At 37.5% G+C, this 26,224-nt stretch overlaps 1 protein-coding gene across 1 annotated transcript; it reads right to left on the reverse strand.

Annotated features, from left to right (window-relative positions):
* Positions 1 to 1,023: 1,023 nt before the first annotated feature.
* On the reverse strand, positions 1,024 to 2,010 carry LOC136248721 (uncharacterized; the record flags this gene model as incomplete). The annotated part of the gene is given in 1 exon segment (XM_066040541.1): positions 1,024 to 2,010. A coding segment is annotated over 1 exon segment (870 nt), but the record flags the coding sequence as incomplete, so codon positions are not given.
* Positions 2,011 to 26,224: the final 24,214 nt, after the last annotated feature.

Raw genomic sequence — 26,224 nt, forward strand, 5'->3', positions numbered from 1 at the left:
TAGCTGTCTGTCACTATTCATGACAAATTCTAACATCCATATTGTACAAAGACACAAAGTGTAACACACAATTAAGGCCATAAATTCATGTAATATTTACCTTGGAATACAGTATATAATTACCCAGCTCCGTGTGTTGACTGTTTACATTGTCATGTTGAAAGCCCTAAAGGGTTGAGTATCATCACTGTATGCCATAGCTTCTTTTTTCTGTAGCACGGTAAGTCACTGAGAAGTATGGTGTAGTTGATTTAGATACAATTCTGGCATCACGTAAAGTTAATTTTAAAAGTAAAATAGAGCTTCCTTAGTATAACAATTCATAGACCACTAAAAAGTTATTGCAGCAGCATAATATGGGTTACAGTGTTACACATTGTTGTAGAGACACTCTGTTATATGATGTTGAAAGCCTATGTTGTGTTGAGAACCAAGTTTTGGCTCAGTATTACACTGAGCTAAACACAAGAAACCTGCAGTATCCATTTGATCAGTTTACAGCTGCATTTTCACTAGTCATGAATGTGGTGAAAATCTTAATACTGATTTTATCTACATTTCTTGTAAATGTTAAAACAATTTACTGCAATGTGACACTAACAGAAAATTGTACAGAAAATGTTCAAAAAAATTTCCTACATGCTGACACAAGCAGGACATCTTACTTTTCATGCAGTGCATATAGCAAAAGTTTGGAAACCAGTCACCAAAATTCCTGGGGCCACCCTTGTCTATGTATAGGTCATTCACCATCAACATTTTCAGGCACACCACTAATCAATGCAAATTGATCATTTTTGTTGAATATTAAATAGACCACACATATAGTCTATTGATGAAAACATTCCAATGTATATAGGTGAACAACGAATGACGAAGAATGAGAATAATGAAAATGAGAATGAAAAATGAGAATGAAAAATGAGAATACAAATTAACATTCAATGTACAAGTGATGGAAGTACCTGATCCTCAGTTACAACTGCCATCCATGCTATCACTGGTGGCTATTAGGCAGTTTGTTTCTTCAGTTCTTTCTTTGAGAGGTTGTTCTTCAGTTTTTTCTTTGGGAGGTTGTTCTTCTGTTCTTTCTTTGAGAGGCTGTTCTTCAGTTCTTTCTTTGAGAGGTTGTTCTTCTTCGATTCTTTCTTTGGGAGGTTGTCGCTTGTTTAAATATGTGTCAGTTATTTTTTTGAATGAGAAGAGTTGTGAAATTTTCCTTTCCTTACAGCATGAGATGGCCATAATCACCACAAGGATAATTAGTATGACCAAAGCGAGATTTAGTATCACTAGCAGTGATATTGCTATATTTGACAAGCCACCTTGACTTGACTTATCCTGGTCAGGTTGTGGTGACACTACTGGACACCTCTCGCCTTCACAATCAAATGAGAATGACATTTTGTCCAACTCCACGCCTTCAGTTAAATTAGCAACAATTGTTATTTTATAATCTGCAGGTAAAAGTTCTCCTGTTTCACCTACTTGGTTGGAACTTCTAAAGACATTCAACAGAGTGCCGCTTTCCGGACTGGAAGCTACAGTATTAAAGTCACCAATTTCAATATCGTCTAAGTAAATTTTAATCTTATCTTGAGGGCCAGCATTTGAATATATAACGTTTGTAACTTGTAGTACACACTGGACAAACAATGTAGTATCGAAAAAAACGTATTGTCCTTCTGACTTTAAAAGAACTGTGTGGCCGTTAGATGCGGCATCGCGTGTCATAGTACATGGATACTGGCCAATGCCACATTCTCTCAGTGTCATAGAAGATAGCCCATTTTCAATTTCCTTATTGTAACTACAGAGCTTGCACAAACAGATATTCATACAAACTGACGCTGAGATAACTGTCGCTAACACCACCTTATCACTAATAGCCATAGGAGTTGGTCCGGGTGGCTAGCTATAGCTGTACAGGTTAGTTGCTGAATCTTTATTGCAGCATATACAACCACAAAAAATCGTCATGAGCTGATACGTAAGTCGGTTAAGTCGGTTGGTAATAAATACGAAGTGCTTATAAATACAAACTTGTCACGCGAGCCTCGGGGGTGTGTCTATTTTACGGACCGGACCGGACCGTCGGACCGGAAGTTCCTGTTTAGCAAGCCAAGTGTTTAATACGTTCAAGTCTATTTTACGGACCAGACTAGAAATAGTCTGTGTGCCAGCCCACGAGCATTTTTCCAGCTCTGTCGTGCCGGATGATTGTAGCTTCGCATTGGTCTAGCCTCTAGTCACTCTCGCGCTGGGCGTACGTATCTAGCTAGCTATATAGTCCCGCAAAAGCTACAACTGTAGCTTACAGTAAATAACAACCTCAAAAGCAACTGTTCACGGGTGAAGTTTTCTCGTTCATATCAGAGACGATGATTGCAAGCTAATGCCCTTAGCTGCCTGCATGGCAGCAGCAAACGTTTAGCTCTAGTACTGAATAGTGTCGAGCATGCTGTTCAGGTGATAAAACAAATCAAATGATTGCAAATAGTGGCTATACTCAACAATATATCAGTCTGTACATGTAGCAGCTTGAAAGCTTTTCATACAACCAAATAATCAAGCATGTGTATAGATAATGATTTGAAGCACAGGCTGAATTTGTAAGCAATACTGACCAAGGAACATATCTGTTCCAAGCATCTTTGTTCCCATAGTAGCTACCACCGAGGCCTGAGGGTACCACTTTTCATCAGATCATTGATATCTGGTTGCCTTGGAATGTAGAATCACATTGTTTTGCTGTCAGACTTCAAATGCCCTCTTCTTATAGAAGATTCCTTTACTATAGGAAACATTGAAAACTATATTGCTGATATTTAAGACATTTCAATAAATTCCCACAGCTGGTCATAAAGTAAAGGTCCAGGTTGTCAACCAAGACACAAAGCAACAGAATAAGTAATGCTAATAATCTATATGCCATAGTCATCAAGATTCTCGCGTATGCATGCATGTCTACAAAAATTAGAGTATGCATGCATGGACTCTCTGTCCAAGCCATTTGAGCTGAAACATGAGAGCTAGCTACATGCTATATAACATAAACGTATGTAATTCCTGGTCAGGTTACTGACAGTTAGCCAGTGATGTCTGTCACCATCATGTAGCATTAAATTTTTAGATATAACTAGCACTGACTGCTGATGTGGTGATCACTACAGTGGGAGTTTACTTTCATGGACTACACTCTTATATAGGCTTAAAAATGATCAACAGTTTCTATACCATAAACACAGAGAACTTTTTTGTCATTCTCCACAATTACAACAAGAGGACACAACATGAAATTATTCAAGCCACATACAAATTGCTTGTGATTGAGATCATTCTTCTTTTCAGTTAGAGTGATTAACGATTGGAATTCTTTACCCCAATCAGTAATCAATTTAAGAATCTGCTGCACAGACACTATAGTAATATAATGTATGATTCTTAATGCATGGGTATATAGCTACCGAATTGTGTGTGCGATTTGGATGTACAACAGGCTACGCCTCTATCCAAAATTTACAATTAATTAATTTATAATTGAGAGAGAGCCATCATTGCATGAGAAAATATGTACAGGAATGAAAAAGAAAGAAGCTCGGACTGCATGCGACCACAGAGTAGGCTGCCTAGAGCACTAGTGTGGACATGGCAAGGTACAAAAAGAAAAAGAAAAACACACACACAATTATACACATACAATTAAAATGATAATTACAATATTAGCTAACTACATATCTAGTTCGGACACCACTCTTTACATTGTCTCACCATGAAAATCCTCTGAGAGGCAGAGATACTGGCAGAGGCTGCTTCATCTAACCAACTCCTGATTCCACTTTTTGATGTATTTAACTCAGGAAGGATAAATCTAAACAAATTGACCAAGTTCTGGATAGAAGAGACTTGGTAATGCCCCAATACTGTTATCTCAATTGTTTCATAATAATTAGCGATGTTGAGGCGATCCCCAGAGAAGTCATGTACACATGGCCTTGGAAATGAATTGCACATGCAATCTCTGTTCCTGAATCACCTGCACTGAAGCTTTAACCATCTTACGACTTTGTGTCACAGTACAGCTAAATCTTCACTCTTGAATTTGTCCACTTCGAAACAATGTAAGATTTAAGATTAGGTACTGGGCAGTCAGCTCAGCTGGTTTGCCCAGGGGGTGAAAACCCCAAATGGTACAATCAAATACATACATACATACATGCAATTTGATAATTAATTACAGTAGTGAAGGTTAAGTACGTAAATAAATTCATCCAAATTTCTTGATTCTATTATATTAATTGGCAACTCATTCCAGTTTTTAACAGTTCTAGGATAATAACTATATTTATAGGTGTTGAGGGTTGCTTGTGGCAGAATGAAATGATTGGGGTGATGTTGCCTGGTACAAAATTGAGTTATTTTATAATGTGAGGGGATGGAGATCGGTAGTGTATTATTAATTATTTTATAGAATAGTGTTAATCTTGATGACTGACGGCGTTGTTGTAATGTAGGTATACTAAGAGAGGACAATAATGATGTAACACTATTTCTGGAGTAATCTGATAAAATCCATCGAGCAGCTCTTCTTTGCACCTTTTCTAACTTATAAATGTCAGTGTTATAATACGGATCCCAAACTGGGGCGGCATATTCCATAATTGGTCGAACCAATGTTAAATACGCTGTTCTTTTAGTATCAGATGGGCAGTTGTTTAGGTTTCGTTTAATAAAATTTAGCACTTTGGTTGCTCTGTTACTTACTGTTTGTATATGTGATGACCATGACATAGTGTTATCAATCACTACACCTAAGTATGTATGGCACTTCTTTATATCGACATTATGACCTGATAAGGTATACGTATATTGTATGGGGTTCAGGGAACGAGTACACCTCAGCACAGCACATTTCTCAACATTTATTTTCATTTGCCATTTGTGAGTCCATTCACATATTTTATGTAAGTCTTCCTGTAACTGCTTTGAATCTTGCGGTGTTGTAACAGTCTTGTAAATAACACAGTCATCAGCAAACAATCGAACTGAAGATGTAATGTTTTCAATGGCACACTGGCACACTGTTTTCAATGGCACAATGGCACACTGTTTTCAATGGCACAATGGCACACTAGTACTGTGTTCAATGGCACACTGTTTTCAATGGCACAATGGCACACTGTTTTCAATGGCACAATGGCACACTGTTTTCAATGGCACAATGGCACACTGTTTTCAATGGCTTAATTGCACACTGTTTTCAATGGCACAATGGCACCAGGGGCGTAGCCAGGATTTTTTGAAGGGGCGTTCCAGCACCAGCATTGAGTTACTAGAAGCAGGGGTCTGGGGGCGCAGCCCCCAGCTGCAGAGAGACTTTCAATATTTTAATAAATCAAAACTCAGCAAATTGCTATATTTTATGCAAAAAGTACATTATTTATTTATTTTATTTTTATTAGTTTAACCAAAAGGTAAGGTGAATACAAAAGGCAAATATGCCTATATAAGTACCACCTACAAAAACAATACAATACAAAACCAAACAACTAAGGATACATTACAACAGTACATTGAAATAAAAGCCTACATTAAAAACATACATGGCTTAATCAGAAACAAAAATTGTATAACATTCGCCTAAAAGTTGACAGAATGTCAAATGGGATGGAGTTCCACCAAAAAACACTGTTCACAAAAAAGGAGTAACGGTAAGAGTTTATGGAGGACTGCTTGCATAGAATAGACAATGAGTGTGATTTGATAGAGGCAGCAGAAGAAAAAGTGAAGTAATTGCTAAACTTTAGAGATATATGATGGTGAAGAATATCATAGATAATTGTCAATGACAGATGTTTACGTCGGGTGGAAAGAGATGGCCATGATAGCTCTGTACAGCATTCCTCAGATGATTTAGATCATTTATAGGTCCTAGGACAAAATCTGCTGCCACAAATCCAGCGAGAACCACGGTTTTGTACTCGTTCAAGGGCAATGGAGTTTTTATGAGTGTGTGGATTCCACACAGTACTTGCATAATCCAGAATAGGAATCACAAGTGACCTAAAGGCCTTTTGTTTTGAAGAAGCTTTACATTAATTATGATGCATTAAGTGCCCCTGGGATGAAGGTAGTACTAGATAAAGCCACCTAGTAGAAACAGACAGCATAACACATAGAGACACATATATATAGTAATCTGTAAGTGATGGTTATATCTCACTGTGGTATAGGAGCCATGAATCCACTGATACAAATGACAATCAAAACAATATAACTATACAAATATGCATGCATAGCATGGATTCATTTTGCATAACACAAGTGATAAATTACTGGAGCTCTATATCTTTAAACACTGCACACCAAAGCTATAGCAGTATAAGGTCATGCTAAGTTTTGCATTTAATGTTGGAATGTCTGAAAACTTCATATGGACATGGATATTTACATGCATGTTCTATTAGAGTATACCTGACTGATCTATAAGAGTATATACCTGACTGCTTTATTAGAGTATATCGATCTTTTTAACAAGTTTTGAAGAGGGTTCATGTTACCTCTGTAAATCCTTCCCTGAGAGATGAATTCAATTGTTGTGCTGTGTCATTACACTATATTGCTCACTCATTTTGTCCTGCCACACTAAATGGCGTCAGGATCCTGCTTGCAGAAGTCTAAATTTTACAGAGGTAACATGAGCTCTGACATGAGTCTAAATTTTACAGAGGTAGAGGTAACATGAGTCTAAATTTTACAGAGGTAACATGAGCTCTGTAGCTTGCTTGCTTAGCAAGCTACGCCCTTGGGCCGCACACTACATTAAGCTGAGATAGCTACTGAACACCACTAGCTCTGATGGGGCCCGAAAACCCGCGAAAACATTAGCTCTCGCCCTTTAGAGCCTTGCACACGGAATTCAAAAAGTACGCACGATCATGAAAGCATCGATCCACGTGAATACATGCCTTAATTATATACCTCTTCCGGTGTGGTCCGTAAAATAGACCTGCTAAACACCTAGCTTGCTAAGCAGGAACTTCCGGTCCGACGGTCCGTAAAATAGACACTCCCAGCCTCGGAGACAAATTGCCGACACACTTTGCACTCTGGTAGAATCAAAACACAAACATAGATGCTTCCACACCGTGCATGCATTTATTATGAAAATTGCATGCATACATGCAAGAGTTCCCTCCCATATTATTAACTCTTGATACATGGTTGTCAAATTTCACTGAAGCACATGCAGGTTTTATTGTTGAAATGTTTATCACAATCTTTACAAATGAACCAAATATGTAATAGCTACCTTTAGAATAAAATAGTGACAAGATAACCAATAAAACTTTCAGTTCACAAGCCATTAAAATGCAGTGTGATGAAAAAATCCGCTAAAAGTTTCTATACTTTAATGTTAGTGGCTACTTTATTTCACGTAAAAGTCAATTGCATTTAGTACTTAGGGGGCATCTCCAAACTGATTTTGGTACGTTTAACGTCATAATGACGCTAACTTCAGACCCCCTCCTTAACGTCACACTACGAAAACAATGCATTGGTAATAGAAGCACAAAAGAGAGAGAACCATCATTAATAATTGATGAGAAAACATGCATGATTACAAACAAATTATATATTATGTGTCCTCGGACAACATGCGACCACATGTCTGACCAACAGTGGACAGCAGTGGGCATGGCAAGGAAAAAAAAATTATAAATTTAGGTACAAAACTAAAGTTACAGCTTAAATTATATACAGATTAAAAACGTTATATTCTTTACCTAAAAACATAGTCTACAAACAGTACAGCTGTTTAATCACGTCACTCTCTCTATTCTACAGCTGTTTACACCCCTATAACTGCTTTAATAAAAATTAATAACGTCATGGGCTGAACCCCCTCCCCTTAACGTCATTATGACGCTAAGCGTACCAAAATCAGTTTGGAGATGCCCCCTCATAGGGCGAGGCATAGGGCTGTTGCTTTTCAAAGGTGCTTATTGCGCAATATAGAAGCCAAACCACTACTGCATGAATGCATGTACATGCATCCGATGCATGTTACTAAAGGTAGGCTATATTTTAATTTATTAAAATGTGTAATGCAAATAATCAGATTATAACTATCTGTTAACTTTCCATTACTTCAAAGTCACATGCAACGATGCAACTGGACACAAGTCAGTAAAGTGATATCAGTAGCTAGCTATAGGCTATCGATGAATGCCAACAACTCGTATTGGCACACCTTTACTATTAAATATTAGTATATATATATATACAGGTAAAGAAGGCTAAAGGAGTCTGTTAATCCTAATCTGTGCAAAAACGAATTACAATTACAAAGCAACTAAATAGCTACTTTGTAATTAAGCTATATCATAGATCCTCTATGGCTATAGCTGTAGTATATAGTAGCTATATAAATAGTTAAAATTATCGCAACAATTTTTTTCTAAACAAATATACACCACATGTAACTACTATTATTACAAGTATTAATATAGCAAGTCCATATACTATTCCAATTATTGCTGCATCCGATAAGCCATCTGAATCATCATTAACAACAGTAAACGCTGGACGCATTGTAAACACTATTGGGCACTTGTTCGTTTCGCACGCCTCAAATTCAATTACTATTATGTCCAGTTCTACGCCCTTTGTATCCGTTGCAGACACATTGATAAGTAGTGTGTGTTCTCCGCGGTGAATGGTAGTGCCCCCTATTGGGCCAGAGCTCTCAAATACGTTCCACAAATAGCCACTGTCATTTCTCTGATGAGTAGTAAATCCACCAATCAGTATGTTGTCTAGCAACACACTGATATTATCTGCACCAGCAAAATCGTTGGAATATTTAATGTCAGCAATATTGACGACACACTGTTCAGACAACGATGTTATCTTATACGACAAGTACTGCCCGACGTTATCTAACCAGAGAGTTAGTCCCTTGTAGGCTCTGTTTCGGTGATGTATACAGGGAGTTCGGAAATTTCCTCTGTTGCACTCTATAAGCTTAATAGACGACCGTCCTTCTTCCGCTTGTACGACAACCTCTTTAGCACATAATCCATAGCAAGGGTTCAGTAGCGAGAGCGATGTACACCACAAGATGTACCTTGAAGTATATTTGATATGCATTCTAAATAGCATGCAATTATTATGCTTTTACATTAGCTGGTTTAGTGTATCAATTAGGCCAATCCAAGTTGTTGTCTGGTTTCTGGTCCTGGTCACATCCAAATAAGGATGCGGGCGGGCGGATTTGGCCATTATGTCATTATTACTCATGAATATTTTCTTGTTAAAAAGGTTTCTTATACTACTGAATACATACTTTTTACAACATATTAAAAAAGCATTGTAGCTCTATAAATCTACTTCATAACTATTACAGGTCTGTCAGTACAACCAGAGCACTAGAGAAAATCGGGGAACAACAGCAACATCTGAAGCACAACACACACAAATGGGCAATAATTTGGCTGTGTAGTATAAGTTTTCAATTGGTTCCCAGCATGCAATTTGATATGTGTATACTTCATGATGTCATCCTGGTAAATTCAAATCTTTAATTTGTGTTCCACAGGTAAATGACACATCAGAGATAATAGCCTGAAAGTCAGTCCGTTCCTTTGTAGTCAGCTTGTGAGGTGAGTAAAGTAGTCTCCACGTGTTACACTCGTCATCACCTTCAAAGGCTAGATCCATTTTTTATGCATTAAGCCAATGCATTGTAGACCCAAATTGAGTGTTGGCATTATACCCGCTCAACAGGATTGTACCACGAGTGTGAAGGTGCTGTCTGTGCAACACAAAAGAAATTTAAATCTAATTTTAGAAACAAGGCAATCAATGATACCTGTACTGAAACATTGGTTAATTTATGATCCGGTCCACCATCACTATACAAAAACAGAACACTTTTATTTACTTCTGTAGAAGCAATGTTTTTGAAAGCTCTGCAGCATGCCTTAAGGCTGATGAAGGTTCAAATGCAGCATCCTTGTAACCGACAAATACTTGACCCCTGTACCACGGATTTTCAATCCACTCCAGTATGTCTATTAAAAGTGACACAGAGGGTACAATACTAAATTTACTGAAGTCATGGTAACCTTCTACTGCAACACGCCAAACAAAATGTATGTTGCCGACATTGTTACCAGGTGAATATGTAAGATACATAATAGGAAATTTCAAGCCACAGTTTGTTAGGTTTTGTAGGTAATTATACCTTTTCCTTGCATCACAAGGAATATAGTCATTTAAAAAAGATGTACTCGTTGTAATTCTTTTGCTCCAGACTCCACTTAATTCATCAAAATTGCGAGACTGCATTCCACCACACAAAGGAACATACTTTACAGATAAGCATCTGAAAGCAGACGGACTGGGATAGAATGTGAATGTGCTTCCTTCATTGTTTTGTTTGAGACGTAAGGTACTCTGTGTATTTCACAATACTTTTAGCAAGAGTTTCAACATGTTGCTTAAATTCTGACCAAGCAGGATTCTTCCAAAATGAATCTTGAAGATGCTAAAACAATGATATCGCTGAAGCCTTCAGTACTGGTAAAGTTATATTGGTAGTTTCCCTCTTTCTGTGCTTTGCTAGTTCTGGCATGCTAAAGCCAGAAAACTGATTGAATACTTCAGAAATAGCACATGATTGCTTTTGAAGAGTGGCATGATGTCCATCTAATACCCATAAGCAATCAGATAAACTTTTTACAAAACCTTTTCCCGTAGAGTGAACTGTGTTAGAGGCAAACTACATCTGTTTGCTTTTAAAGAAATTTAAAATAGAATTATGTAGCTTGTCCTTCTTATTGTTCCCTGTTAATTGTGGAGGAAGTGATGGTTGAGAGAGTTGTCTTTGACTATATACATCATCAGAGCAAAAGCATTAACACATAGCTAATGGTGATGCAGGATTGGAATATTTGCCTAAGTGAGTTAGCTATACATAGGGTATGTTGTTCAGTATTGCATGATACATTCACCAAGCTTTTGTCCTCCAAATTACTTGACAAACTGACTTGCCAATTAAATTTCTTTTTCTATAGTATGTTGGGAATTGAAACATGGTAGGATGTATACAAGTGAAACTCACTTCACTGCATGAAGGCCAATTTAAGATTAGAATATTTTGTATAGGCGCTATCAAAGTCTGTCTGGTAGTTAGTCTAAGACATGCATATTTTGCTCTGTAAAACTAAACTTCTTATAATCAGTCTATCAACACAAATACGAATCATAATTATGTGTTTCAGACCCTAACACTAATCTAGTAGTAGCTACATATCCCTTCCATGTATTCAGGTAGACATCACATGGCATGGGATCATGAGAATGATAAACAACGTCAAGAAAATTCAGCCTTGTTTATCCACTTTGTAACAGAAAAACCCCTTCCATAGTGTTTGTACTTGATATGGGTATCACACATAGTTAAGTACACTTCCAAGAAATGTGACAAGTAACTGTAACTACACACACACACAATTCTTGGAAATGGATTAACCTTTATGGTTTCACAGGGTATTTTTTGTAGTCTAATGTGTATCAACTACCTATCAATTGAAATTGTTAGGAATTAAAACTAAAAACATGACCACTTGATAACTATTGCATTTCTCTAACTTATTAAAATCTTATGGTACAAGAGTGGCAAAGAGCATCATGATGAACCACATGTGTATCATACAGTGTGTATATATGTGTGCACATATTATAGGCATTATTAACTGGGAGTCAGCTCTCAGTCAACCTTTAACTGAGTGCAGAAAGACCCCAGACCAGCAGTGACTCGACTGATCCTCTACCAACATGTACATGTAGTCTATGCCATTTCAAAAAAAGTTCCTATTTGTAAGAGTAGGCCTGTGAGCGTGGTGGGTAAAAGGACTGTTGACTGAAAATTGGACCTGTTAGTTAAAGACTGAAATAAAGGAATTTTGAGTATGAGTGGCAGTATAGAGGTGACATGGTTTGGTATGTTCTTGATGGTGTGGCTATTGAAGAGAGGAGACATACACACTGGTAGGTATGGAAGGCAGTTAGAGGATTACTAATTTTAAGCAAAGTTACATCAGACTGGACATGGATTGAACTGACCACCATAATAGTAAAAGGACAGGACTCCTCTTAATGTTATTGTAGTATGTATGTGTGCTCCAACTGCTTTTATGTATATACTCCTCCAAGAATACAATCAAAGTATAGGTGCTAATAGAGCAGTCACCCTGAAGAGAATTCAAGAGATCAGCTACAAACAAATCACCCTGTAGAGAGTTCAGCTACAAATAATTCACCCTGTAGAGAGATCAGCTAGAAGAAGTTACCTTGTAGGGAGTTCAACTATGGAAAGAGATAGTTCAGCTAGAAGAAATCACCTTGTAGAGTTCAGCTACAAAGAAACCACCATGTAGAGAGTTCAGCTACAAACAAATCGCCTTGTAGAGAGATCAGCTAGAAGAAGTTACCTTGTAGAGAGTTCAGCTACAAAGAAACCATCATGTAGAGAATTCAGCCGCAAACAAATCACCTGTAGATAGTTCAGCTACAAATAAAAATCTCCCTGTAGAGAGATCAGCTACAAGAAGTTTCCTTGTAGAGAGTTCAGCTACAAACAGATCACCCTGTAGAAAAATCAGCTAGAAGAAATCACCTTGTAGAGAGTTCAGCTTCAAAGAAACCATTATGTGAGAGTTCAGCTACAAACAAATCACCCTGTAGAGATCAGCTAGAAGAAGTTACCTTGTAAAGAGTTCAGCTACAAAGAAACCATCATGTGAGAGTTCAGCTACAAACAAATCACCCTGTAGAGAGATCAGCTAAAAGAAGTTACCTTGTAGAGAGTTCAGCTACAAAGTAACCATCATGTAGAGAGTTCAGCTGCAAACAAATCACCTGTAGAGAGTTCAGCTACAAACAAATCTCCCTGTAAAGAGATCAGCTAGAAGAAGTCACCTTGTAGAGAGTTCGGTTACAAAGAAACCACCATGTAGAAAGATCAGCTAGAAGAAGCCACCTTGTAGACAGTTCAGTTACAACGAAACCACCATGTAGAAAGATCAGCTAGAAGAAGCCACCTTGTAGAGAGTTCAGTTACAAAGAAACCACCATGTAGAGAATTCAGCTACAAACTAGTGACACTGTAGATACATCAGCTAGAAGAAGTTACATTGTAGAGAGTTCAGCTACAAAGAAACCATTCTGTAAAGAGCTCAGCTGCAAACAAATCACCAATACAGAATTCAGCTACAAACAAATCACCCTGTAGAGAGATCAGCTAGAAGAAGTTACCTTGTAGATAGTTCAGCTACAAACAAATCATCCTGTAGAGAGATTAGCTAGAAGAAGTTACCTTGTAGATAGTTCAGCTACAAACAACTCACCTGTACAGAGCTCAGTTAGAAGAGGTTTCCTTGTAGAGAGTTCAATTACAAACAAATCACCCTGTGGAAAGATCAACTATAGAAGAAATCACCTTGTAGAGAGTTCAGCTACAAAGAAACCATCATGTAGAGAGTTCAGCTACAAACAAATCGCCCTGTAGAGAGATCAGTTGCAAACAAATTACCTGTAGAGAGTTCAGCTACAAACAAATCTCCCTGTAGAGAGATCAGCTAGAAGACGTCACCTTGTAGGGAGTTCAGTTACAAAGAAACCACAATGTAGAGAGTTCAGCTACAATCTAGTGACCTTGTAGAGACATCAGCTGGAAGAAGTTACGTTGTAGAGAGTTCAGCTACAAACAATTCACCCTGTTCAGAGATCAGTTAGAAGAAGTTTTCTTGTAGAGAGTTCAGTTACAAACAAATCACCCTGTAGAAAGATCAGCTAGAAGAAGTCACCTTGTAGATAGTTCAGTTACAAAGAAACCACCATGTAGAGAATTCAGCTACAAACTAGTGACCCTGTAGATACATCAGCTAGAAGAAGTTACCTTGTAGAGAGCTCAGCTATGTACAAAGAAACCATTCTGTAAAGAGCTCAGCTGCAAACAAATCACCTATACTGACAGAATTCAGCTACAAACAAATCACCTTGTAGAGAGATCAGCTAGAAGAAGTTACCTTGTAGATAGTTCAGCTACAAACAATCATCCTGTAGAGAGATCAGCTAGAAGAAGTTACCTTGTGGATCGTTCAGCTACAAACAATTCACCCTGTAGAGAGATCAGCTAGAAGAAGTTACCTTGTAGAGTGATCAGTTACAAAGAAATCACCATGGAGAGTTCTGTAATAAATATATGTATTACATATATAAAATGTACATTTACTGATAAAATCAGAAATATTTAAAGTATTCAACATTTGTTTCATCTTTTCTTCTTCCTGTGGTAAAGAAAAAAAGATAGGTTAAAAAAACCTCAAAGCCGGCCATAGGCCGGCTATACAAATACAAAAAGAAGTGAAATCTAATCCAAAACAGCAAAGCTGTAAAAAAAGAGTGCGGCCCCCAAAAAGGCTATGGTGAAAAAAGATGTGAAATCCAAGGTGGTGGCCAAGAAATTGCTGTTATGGTAGGTTAATGGTAAAATTTTACTAACGATAATTCAGGTGAATTTTTGTGCCAAGACCCAGCGGCACAAAAATTCACCTGAATTGTCATTATTAAAATTTTTACCATTAACCTACCATCACAGCCATTTCTTGGCCGCCACCTTGGATTTCACATCTTTTTTCACCATAGCCTTTTTGGGGGCCGCTCACTTTTTTTTAGCAGCTTGGCTGTTTTGGATTAGGTATTATTAACAGCGATGTTTATGTGAAATGTTTGGAAGATCATCATCTGTATTATCCATGTGAAAATAATTGTCAGGAATACAATCCATGTAAAAACAGCCAAGCTGTATAAAAAGGGTGCGGCCTTCAAATAACCTGCCATGGGTTTAAAAATTTGTAAAACCAATGGTGGTTGCAATGATATTAATGTTATTAATGCACAAAGCCATTTTTAAGATTTATTATCATCAACATCATTGCAGCCACAAGCAGGACATCTTACTTTTCATGCAGTGCATATAGCAAAAGTTTGGAAACCAGTCACCAAAATTCCTGGGGCCACCCTTGTCTATGTATAGGTCATTCACCATCAACATTTTCAGGCACACCACTAATCAATGCAAATTGATCATTTTTGTTGAATATTAAATAGACCACACATATAGTCTATTGATGAAAACATTCCAATGTATATAGGTGAACAACGAATGACGAAGAATGAGAATAATGAAAATGAGAATGAAAAATGAGAATGAAAAATGAGAATACAAATTAACATTCAATGTACAAGTGATGGAAGTACCTGACCCTCAGTTACAACTGCCATCCATGCTATCACTGGTGGCTATTAGGCAGTTTGTTTCTTCAGTTCTTTCTTTGAGAGGTTGTTCTTCAGTTTTTTCTTTGGGAGGTTGTTCTTCTGTTCTTTCTTTGAGAGGCTGTTCTTCAGTTCTTTCTTTGAGAGGTTGTTCTTCTTCGATTCTTTCTTTGGGAGGTTGTCGCTTGTTTAAATATGTGTCAGTTATTTTTTTGAATGAGAAGAGTTGTGAAATTTTCCTTCCCTTACAGCATGAGATGGCCATAATCACCACAAGGATAATTAGTATGACCAAAGCGAGATTTAGTATCACTAGCAGTGATATTGCTATATTTGACAAGCCACCTTGACTTGACTTATCCTGGTCAGGTTGTGGTGACACTACTGGACACCTCTCGCCTTCACAATCAAATGAGAATGACATTTTGTCCAACTCCACGCCTTCAGTTAAATTAGCAACAATTGTTATTTTATAATCTGCAGGTAAAAGTTCTCCTGTTTCACCTACTTGGTTGGAACTTCTAAAGACATTCAACAGAGTGCCGCTTTCCGGACTGGAAGCTACAGTATTAAAGTCACCAATTTCAATATCGTCTAAGTAAATTTTAATCTTATCTTGAGGGCCAGCATTTGAATATATAACGTTTGTAACTTGTAGTACACACTGGACAAACAATGTAGTATCGAAAAAAACGTATTGTCCTTCTGACTTTAAAAGAACTGTGTGGCCGTTAGATGCGGCATCGCGTGTCATAGTACATGGATACTGGCCAATGCCACATTCTCTCAGTGTCATAGAAGATAGCCCATTTTCAATTTCCTTATTGTAACTACAGAGCTTGCACAAACAGATATTCATACAAACTGACGCTGAGATAACTGTCGCTAACACCACCTTATCACTAATAGCCATAGGAGTTGGTCCGGGTGGCTAGCTATAGCTGTACAGGTTAGTTGCTGAATCTTTATTGCAGCATATACAACCACAAAAAATCGTCATGAGCTGATACGTAAGTCGGTTAAGTCGGTTGGTAATAAATACGAAGTGCTTATAAATACAAACTTGTCACGCGAGCCTCGGGGGTGTGTCTATTTTACGGACCGGACCGGACCGTCGGACCGGAAGTTCCTGTTTAGCAAGCCAAGTGTTTAATACGTTCAAGTCTATTTTACGGACCAGACTAGAAATAGTCTGTGTGCCAGCCCACGAGCATTTTTCCAGCTCTGTCGTGCCGGATGATTGTAGCTTCGCATTGGTCTAGCCTCTAGTCACTCTCGCGCTGGGCGTACGTATCTAGCTAGCTATATAGTCCCGCAAAAGCTACAACTGTAGCTTACAGTAAATAACAACCTCAAAAGCAACTGTTCACGGGTGAAGTTTTCTCGTTCATATCAGAGACGATGATTGCAAGCTAATGCCCTTAGCTGCCTGCATGGCAGCAGCAAACGTTTAGCTCTAGTACTGAATAGTGTCGAGCATGCTGTTCAGGTGATAAAACAAATCAAATGATTGCAAATAGTGGCTATACTCAACAATATATCAGTCTGTACATGTAGCAGCTTGAAAGCTTTTCATACAACCAAATAATCAAGCATGTGTATAGATAATGATTTGAAGCACAGGCTGAATTTGTAAGCAATACTGACCAAGGAACATATCTGTTCCAAGCATCTTTGTTCCCATAGTAGCTACCACCGAGGCCTGAGGGTACCACTTTTCATCAGATCATTGATATCTGGTTGCCTTGGAATGTAGAATCACATTGTTTTGCTGTCAGACTTCAAATGCCCTCTTCTTATAGAAGATTCCTTTACTATAGGAAACATTGAAAACTATATTGCTGATATTTAAGACATTTCAATAAATTCCCACAGCTGGTCATAAAGTAAAGGTCCAGGTTGTCAACCAAGACACAAAGCAACAGAATAAGTAATGCTAATAATCTATATGCCATAGTCATCAAGATTCTCGCGTATGCATGCATGTCTACAAAAATTAGAGTATGCATGCATGGACTCTCTGTCCAAGCCATTTGAGCTGAAACATGAGAGCTAGCTACATGCTATATAACATAAACGTATGTAATTCCTGGTCAGGTTACTGACAGTTAGCCAGTGATGTCTGTCACCATCATGTAGCATTAAATTTTTAGATATAACTAGCACTGACTGCTGATGTGGTGATCACTACAGTGGGAGTTTACTTTCATGGACTACACTCTTATATAGGCTTAAAAATGATCAACAGTTTCTATACCATAAACACAGAGAACTTTTTTGTCATTCTCCACAATTACAACAAGAGGACACAACATGAAATTATTCAAGCCACATACAAATTGCTTGTGATTGAGATCATTCTTCTTTTCAGTTAGAGTGATTAACGATTGGAATTCTTTACCCCAATCAGTAATCAATTTAAGAATCTGCTGCACAGACACTATAGTAATATAATGTATGATTCTTAATGCATGGGTATATAGCTACCGAATTGTGTGTGCGATTTGGATGTACAACAGGCTACGCCTCTATCCAAAATTTACAATTAATTAATTTATAATTGAGAGAGAGCCATCATTGCATGAGAAAATATGTACAGGAATGAAAAAGAAAGAAGCTCGGACTGCATGCGACCACAGAGTAGGCTGCCTAGAGCACTAGTGTGGACATGGCAAGGTACAAAAAGAAAAAGAAAAACACACACACAATTATACACATACAATTAAAATGATAATTACAATATTAGCTAACTACATATCTAGTTCGGACACCACTCTTTACATTGTCTCACCATGAAAATCCTCTGAGAGGCAGAGATACTGGCAGAGGCTGCTTCATCTAACCAACTCCTGATTCCACTTTTTGATGTATTTAACTCAGGAAGGATAAATCTAAACAAATTGACCAAGTTCTGGATAGAAGAGACTTGGTAATGCCCCAATACTGTTATCTCAATTGTTTCATAATAATTAGCGATGTTGAGGCGATCCCCAGAGAAGTCATGTACACATGGCCTTGGAAATGAATTGCACATGCAATCTCTGTTCCTGAATCACCTGCACTGAAGCTTTAACCATCTTACGACTTTGTGTCACAGTACAGCTAAATCTTCACTCTTGAATTTGTCCACTTCGAAACAATGTAAGATTTAAGATTAGGTACTGGGCAGTCAGCTCAGCTGGTTTGCCCAGGGGGTGAAAACCCCAAATGGTACAATCAAATACATACATACATACATGCAATTTGATAATTAATTACAGTAGTGAAGGTTAAGTACGTAAATAAATTCATCCAAATTTCTTGATTCTATTATATTAATTGGCAACTCATTCCAGTTTTTAACAGTTCTAGGATAATAACTATATTTATAGGTGTTGAGGGTTGCTTGTGGCAGAATGAAATGATTGGGGTGATGTTGCCTGGTACAAAATTGAGTTATTTTATAATGTGAGGGGATGGAGATCGGTAGTGTATTATTAATTATTTTATAGAATAGTGTTAATCTTGATGACTGACGGCGTTGTTGTAATGTAGGTATACTAAGAGAGGACAATAATGATGTAACACTATTTCTGGAGTAATCTGATAAAATCCATCGAGCAGCTCTTCTTTGCACCTTTTCTAACTTATAAATGTCAGTGTTATAATACGGATCCCAAACTGGGGCGGCATATTCCATAATTGGTCGAACCAATGTTAAATACGCTGTTCTTTTAGTATCAGATGGGCAGTTGTTTAGGTTTCGTTTAATAAAATTTAGCACTTTGGTTGCTCTGTTACTTACTGTTTGTATATGTGATGACCATGACATAGTGTTATCAATCACTACACCTAAGTATGTATGGCACTTCTTTATATCGACATTATGACCTGATAAGGTATACGTATATTGTATGGGGTTCAGGGAACGAGTACACCTCAGCACAGCACATTTCTCAACATTTATTTTCATTTGCCATTTGTGAGTCCATTCACATATTTTATGTAAGTCTTCCTGTAACTGCTTTGAATCTTGCGGTGTTGTAACAGTCTTGTAAATAACACAGTCATCAGCAAACAATCGAACTGAAGATGTAATGTTTTCAATGGCACACTGGCACACTGTTTTCAATGGCACAATGGCACACTGTTTTCAATGGCACAATGGCACACTAGTACTGTGTTCAATGGCACACTGTTTTCAATGGCACAATGGCACACTGTTTTCAATGGCACAATGGCACACTGTTTTCAATGGCACAATGGCACACTGTTTTCAATGGCTTAATTGCACACTGTTTTCAATGGCACAATGGCACCAGGGGCGTAGCCAGGATTTTTTGAAGGGGCGTTCCAGCACCAGCATTGAGTTACTAGAAGCAGGGGTCTGGGGGCGCAGCCCCCAGCTGCAGAGAGACTTTCAATATTTTAATAAATCAAAACTCAGCAAATTGCTATATTTTATGCAAAAAGTACATTATTTATTTATTTTATTTTTATTAGTTTAACCAAAAGGTAAGGTGAATACAAAAGGCAAATATGCCTATATAAGTACCACCTACAAAAACAATACAATACAAAACCAAACAACTAAGGATACATTACAACAGTACATTGAAATAAAAGCCTACATTAAAAACATACATGGCTTAATCAGAAACAAAAATTGTATAACATTCGCCTAAAAGTTGACAGAATGTCAAATGGGATGGAGTTCCACCAAAAAACACTGTTCACAAAAAAGGAGTAACGGTAAGAGTTTATGGAGGACTGCTTGCATAGAATAGACAATGAGTGTGATTTGATAGAGGCAGCAGAAGAAAAAGTGAAGTAATTGCTAAACTTTAGAGATATATGATGGTGAAGAATATCATAGATAATTGTCAATGACAGATGTTTACGTCGGGTGGAAAGAGATGGCCATGATAGCTCTGTACAGCATTCCTCAGATGATTTAGATCATTTATAGGTCCTAGGACAAAATCTGCTGCCACAAATCCAGCGAGAACCACGGTTTTGTACTCGTTCAAGGGCAATGGAGTTTTTATGAGTGTGTGGATTCCACACAGTACTTGCATAATCCAGAATAGGAATCACAAGTGACCTAAAGGCCTTTTGTTTTGAAGAAGCTTTACATTAATTATGATGCATTAAGTGCCCCTGGGATGAAGGTAGTACTAGATAAAGCCACCTAGTAGAAACAGACAGCATAACACATAGAGACACATATATATAGTAATCTGTAAGTGATGGTTATATCTCACTGTGGTATAGGAGCCATGAATCCACTGATACAAATGACAATCAAAACAATATAACTATACAAATATGCATGCATAGCATGGATTCATTTTGCATAACACAAGTGATAAATTACTGGAGCTCTATATCTTTAAACACTGCACACCAAAGCTATAGCAGTATAAGGTCATGCTAAGTTTTGCATTTAATGTTGGAATGTCTGAAAACTTCATATGGACATGGATATTTACATGCATGTTCTATTAGAGTATACCTGACTGATCTATAAGAGTATATACCTGACTGCTTTATTAGAGTATATCGATCTTTTTAACAAGTTTTGAAGAGGGTTCATGTTACCTCTGTAAATCCTTCCCTGAGAGATGAATTCAATTGTTGTGCTGTGTCATTACACTATATTGCTCACTCATTTTGTCCTGCCACACTAAATGGCGTCAGGATCCTGCTTGCAGAAGTCTAAATTTTACAGAGGTAACATGAGCTCTGACATGAGTCTAAATTTTACAGAGGTAGAGGTAACATGAGTCTAAATTTTACAGAGGTAACATGAGCTCTGTAGCTTGCTTGCTTAGCAAGCTACGCCCTTGGGCCGCACACTACATTAAGCTGAGATAGCTACTGAACACCACTAGCTCTGATGGGGCCCGAAAACCCGCGAAAACATTAGCTCTCGCCCTTTAGAGCCTTGCACACGGAATTCAAAAAGTACGCACGATCATGAAAGCATCGATCCACGTGAATACATGCCTTAATTATATACCTCTTCCGGTGTGGTCCGTAAAATAGACCTGCTAAACACCTAGCTTGCTAAGCAGGAACTTCCGGTCCGACGGTCCGTAAAATAGACACTCCCAGCCTCGGAGACAAATTGCCGACACACTTTGCACTCTGGTAGAATCAAAACACAAACATAGATGCTTCCACACCGTGCATGCATTTATTATGAAAATTGCATGCATACATGCAAGAGTTCCCTCCCATATTATTAACTCTTGATACATGGTTGTCAAATTTCACTGAAGCACATGCAGGTTTTATTGTTGAAATGTTTATCACAATCTTTACAAATGAACCAAATATGTAATAGCTACCTTTAGAATAAAATAGTGACAAGATAACCAATAAAACTTTCAGTTCACAAGCCATTAAAATGCAGTGTGATGAAAAAATCCGCTAAAAGTTTCTATACTTTAATGTTAGTGGCTACTTTATTTCACGTAAAAGTCAATTGCATTTAGTACTTAGGGGGCATCTCCAAACTGATTTTGGTACGTTTAACGTCATAATGACGCTAACTTCAGACCCCCTCCTTAACGTCACACTACGAAAACAATGCATTGGTAATAGAAGCACAAAAGAGAGAGAACCATCATTAATAATTGATGAGAAAACATGCATGATTACAAACAAATTATATATTATGTGTCCTCGGACAACATGCGACCACATGTCTGACCAACAGTGGACAGCAGTGGGCATGGCAAGGAAAAAAAAATTATAAATTTAGGTACAAAACTAAAGTTACAGCTTAAATTATATACAGATTAAAAACGTTATATTCTTTACCTAAAAACATAGTCTACAAACAGTACAGCTGTTTAATCACGTCACTCTCTCTATTCTACAGCTGTTTACACCCCTATAACTGCTTTAATAAAAATTAATAACGTCATGGGCTGAACCCCCTCCCCTTAACGTCATTATGACGCTAAGCGTACCAAAATCAGTTTGGAGATGCCCCCTCATAGGGCGAGGCATAGGGCTGTTGCTTTTCAAAGGTGCTTATTGCGCAATATAGAAGCCAAACCACTACTGCATGAATGCATGTACATGCATCCGATGCATGTTACTAAAGGTAGGCTATATTTTAATTTATTAAAATGTGTAATGCAAATAATCAGATTATAACTATCTGTTAACTTTCCATTACTTCAAAGTCACATGCAACGATGCAACTGGACACAAGTCAGTAAAGTGATATCAGTAGCTAGCTATAGGCTATCGATGAATGCCAACAACTCGTATTGGCACACCTTTACTATTAAATATTAGTATATATATATATACAGGTAAAGAAGGCTAAAGGAGTCTGTTAATCCTAATCTGTGCAAAAACGAATTACAATTACAAAGCAACTAAATAGCTACTTTGTAATTAAGCTATATCATAGATCCTCTATGGCTATAGCTGTAGTATATAGTAGCTATATAAATAGTTAAAATTATCGCAACAATTTTTTTCTAAACAAATATACACCACATGTAACTACTATTATTACAAGTATTAATATAGCAAGTCCATATACTATTCCAATTATTGCTGCATCCGATAAGCCATCTGAATCATCATTAACAACAGTAAACGCTGGACGCATTGTAAACACTATTGGGCACTTGTTCGTTTCGCACGCCTCAAATTCAATTACTATTATGTCCAGTTCTACGCCCTTTGTATCCGTTGCAGACACATTGATAAGTAGTGTGTGTTCTCCGCGGTGAATGGTAGTGCCCCCTATTGGGCCAGAGCTCTCAAATACGTTCCACAAATAGCCACTGTCATTTCTCTGATGAGTAGTAAATCCACCAATCAGTATGTTGTCTAGCAACACACTGATATTATCTGCACCAGCAAAATCGTTGGAATATTTAATGTCAGCAATATTGACGACACACTGTTCAGACAACGATGTTATCTTATACGACAAGTACTGCCCGACGTTATCTAACCAGAGAGTTAGTCCCTTGTAGGCTCTGTTTCGGTGATGTATACAGGGAGTTCGGAAATTTCCTCTGTTGCACTCTATAAGCTTAATAGACGACCGTCCTTCTTCCGCTTGTACGACAACCTCTTTAGCACATAATCCATAGCAAGGGTTCAGTAGCGAGAGCGATGTACACCACAAGATGTACCTTGAAGTATATTTGATATGCATTCTAAATAGCATGCAATTATTATGCTTTTACATTAGCTGGTTTAGTGTATCAATTAGGCCAATCCAAGTTGTTGTCTGGTTTCTGGTCCTGGTCACATCCAAATAAGGATGCGGGCGGGCGGATTTGGCCATTATGTCATTATTACTCATGAATATTTTCTTGTTAAAAAGGTTTCTTATACTACTGAATACATACTTTTTACAACATATTAAAAAAGCATTGTAGCTCTATAAATCTACTTCATAACTATTACAGGTCTGTCAGTACAACCAGAGCACTAGAGAAAATCGGGGAACAACAGCAACATCTGAAGCACAACACACACAAATGGGCAATAATTTGGCTGTGTAGTATAAGTTTTCAATTGGTTCCCAGCATGCAATTTGATATGTGTATACTTCATGATGTCATCCTGGTAAATTCAAATCTTTAATTTGTGTTCCACAGGTAAATGACACATCAGAGATAATAGCCTGAAAGTCAGTCCGTTCCTTTGTAGTCAGCTTGTGAGGTGAGTAAAGTAGTCTCCACGTGTTACACTCGTCATCACCTTCAAAGGCTAGATCCATTTTTTATGCATTAAGCCAATGCATTGTAGACCCAAATTGAGTGTTGGCATTATACCCGCTCAACAGGATTGTACCACGAGTGTGAAGGTGCTGTCTGTGCAACACAAAAGAAATTTAAATCTAATTTTAGAAACAAGGCAATCAATGATACCTGTACTGAAACATTGGTTAATTTATGATCCGGTCCACCATCACTATACAAAAACAGAACACTTTTATTTACTTCTGTAGAAGCAATGTTTTTGAAAGCTCTGCAGCATGCCTTAAGGCTGATGAAGGTTCAAATGCAGCATCCTTGTAACCGACAAATACTTGACCCCTGTACCACGGATTTTCAATCCACTCCAGTATGTCTATTAAAAGTGACACAGAGGGTACAATACTAAATTTACTGAAGTCATGGTAACCTTCTACTGCAACACGCCAAACAAAATGTATGTTGCCGACATTGTTACCAGGTGAATATGTAAGATACATAATAGGAAATTTCAAGCCACAGTTTGTTAGGTTTTGTAGGTAATTATACCTTTTCCTTGCATCACAAGGAATATAGTCATTTAAAAAAGATGTACTCGTTGTAATTCTTTTGCTCCAGACTCCACTTAATTCATCAAAATTGCGAGACTGCATTCCACCACACAAAGGAACATACTTTACAGATAAGCATCTGAAAGCAGACGGACTGGGATAGAATGTGAATGTGCTTCCTTCATTGTTTTGTTTGAGACGTAAGGTACTCTGTGTATTTCACAATACTTTTAGCAAGAGTTTCAACATGTTGCTTAAATTCTGACCAAGCAGGATTCTTCCAAAATGAATCTTGAAGATGCTAAAACAATGATATCGCTGAAGCCTTCAGTACTGGTAAAGTTATATTGGTAGTTTCCCTCTTTCTGTGCTTTGCTAGTTCTGGCATGCTAAAGCCAGAAAACTGATTGAATACTTCAGAAATAGCACATGATTGCTTTTGAAGAGTGGCATGATGTCCATCTAATACCCATAAGCAATCAGATAAACTTTTTACAAAACCTTTTCCCGTAGAGTGAACTGTGTTAGAGGCAAACTACATCTGTTTGCTTTTAAAGAAATTTAAAATAGAATTATGTAGCTTGTCCTTCTTATTGTTCCCTGTTAATTGTGGAGGAAGTGATGGTTGAGAGAGTTGTCTTTGACTATATACATCATCAGAGCAAAAGCATTAACACATAGCTAATGGTGATGCAGGATTGGAATATTTGCCTAAGTGAGTTAGCTATACATAGGGTATGTTGTTCAGTATTGCATGATACATTCACCAAGCTTTTGTCCTCCAAATTACTTGACAAACTGACTTGCCAATTAAATTTCTTTTTCTATAGTATGTTGGGAATTGAAACATGGTAGGATGTATACAAGTGAAACTCACTTCACTGCATGAAGGCCAATTTAAGATTAGAATATTTTGTATAGGCGCTATCAAAGTCTGTCTGGTAGTTAGTCTAAGACATGCATATTTTGCTCTGTAAAACTAAACTTCTTATAATCAGTCTATCAACACAAATACGAATCATAATTATGTGTTTCAGACCCTAACACTAATCTAGTAGTAGCTACATATCCCTTCCATGTATTCAGGTAGACATCACATGGCATGGGATCATGAGAATGATAAACAACGTCAAGAAAATTCAGCCTTGTTTATCCACTTTGTAACAGAAAAACCCCTTCCATAGTGTTTGTACTTGATATGGGTATCACACATAGTTAAGTACACTTCCAAGAAATGTGACAAGTAACTGTAACTACACACACACACAATTCTTGGAAATGGATTAACCTTTATGGTTTCACAGGGTATTTTTTGTAGTCTAATGTGTATCAACTACCTATCAATTGAAATTGTTAGGAATTAAAACTAAAAACATGACCACTTGATAACTATTGCATTTCTCTAACTTATTAAAATCTTATGGTACAAGAGTGGCAAAGAGCATCATGATGAACCACATGTGTATCATACAGTGTGTATATATGTGTGCACATATTATAGGCATTATTAACTGGGAGTCAGCTCTCAGTCAACCTTTAACTGAGTGCAGAAAGACCCCAGACCAGCAGTGACTCGACTGATCCTCTACCAACATGTACATGTAGTCT

The sequence above is a fragment of the Dysidea avara genome, chromosome 1, assembly GCF_963678975.1.
Source record: "Dysidea avara chromosome 1, odDysAvar1.4, whole genome shotgun sequence".
Classification (NCBI taxonomy): Eukaryota; Metazoa; Porifera; class Demospongiae; order Dictyoceratida; family Dysideidae; genus Dysidea; species Dysidea avara.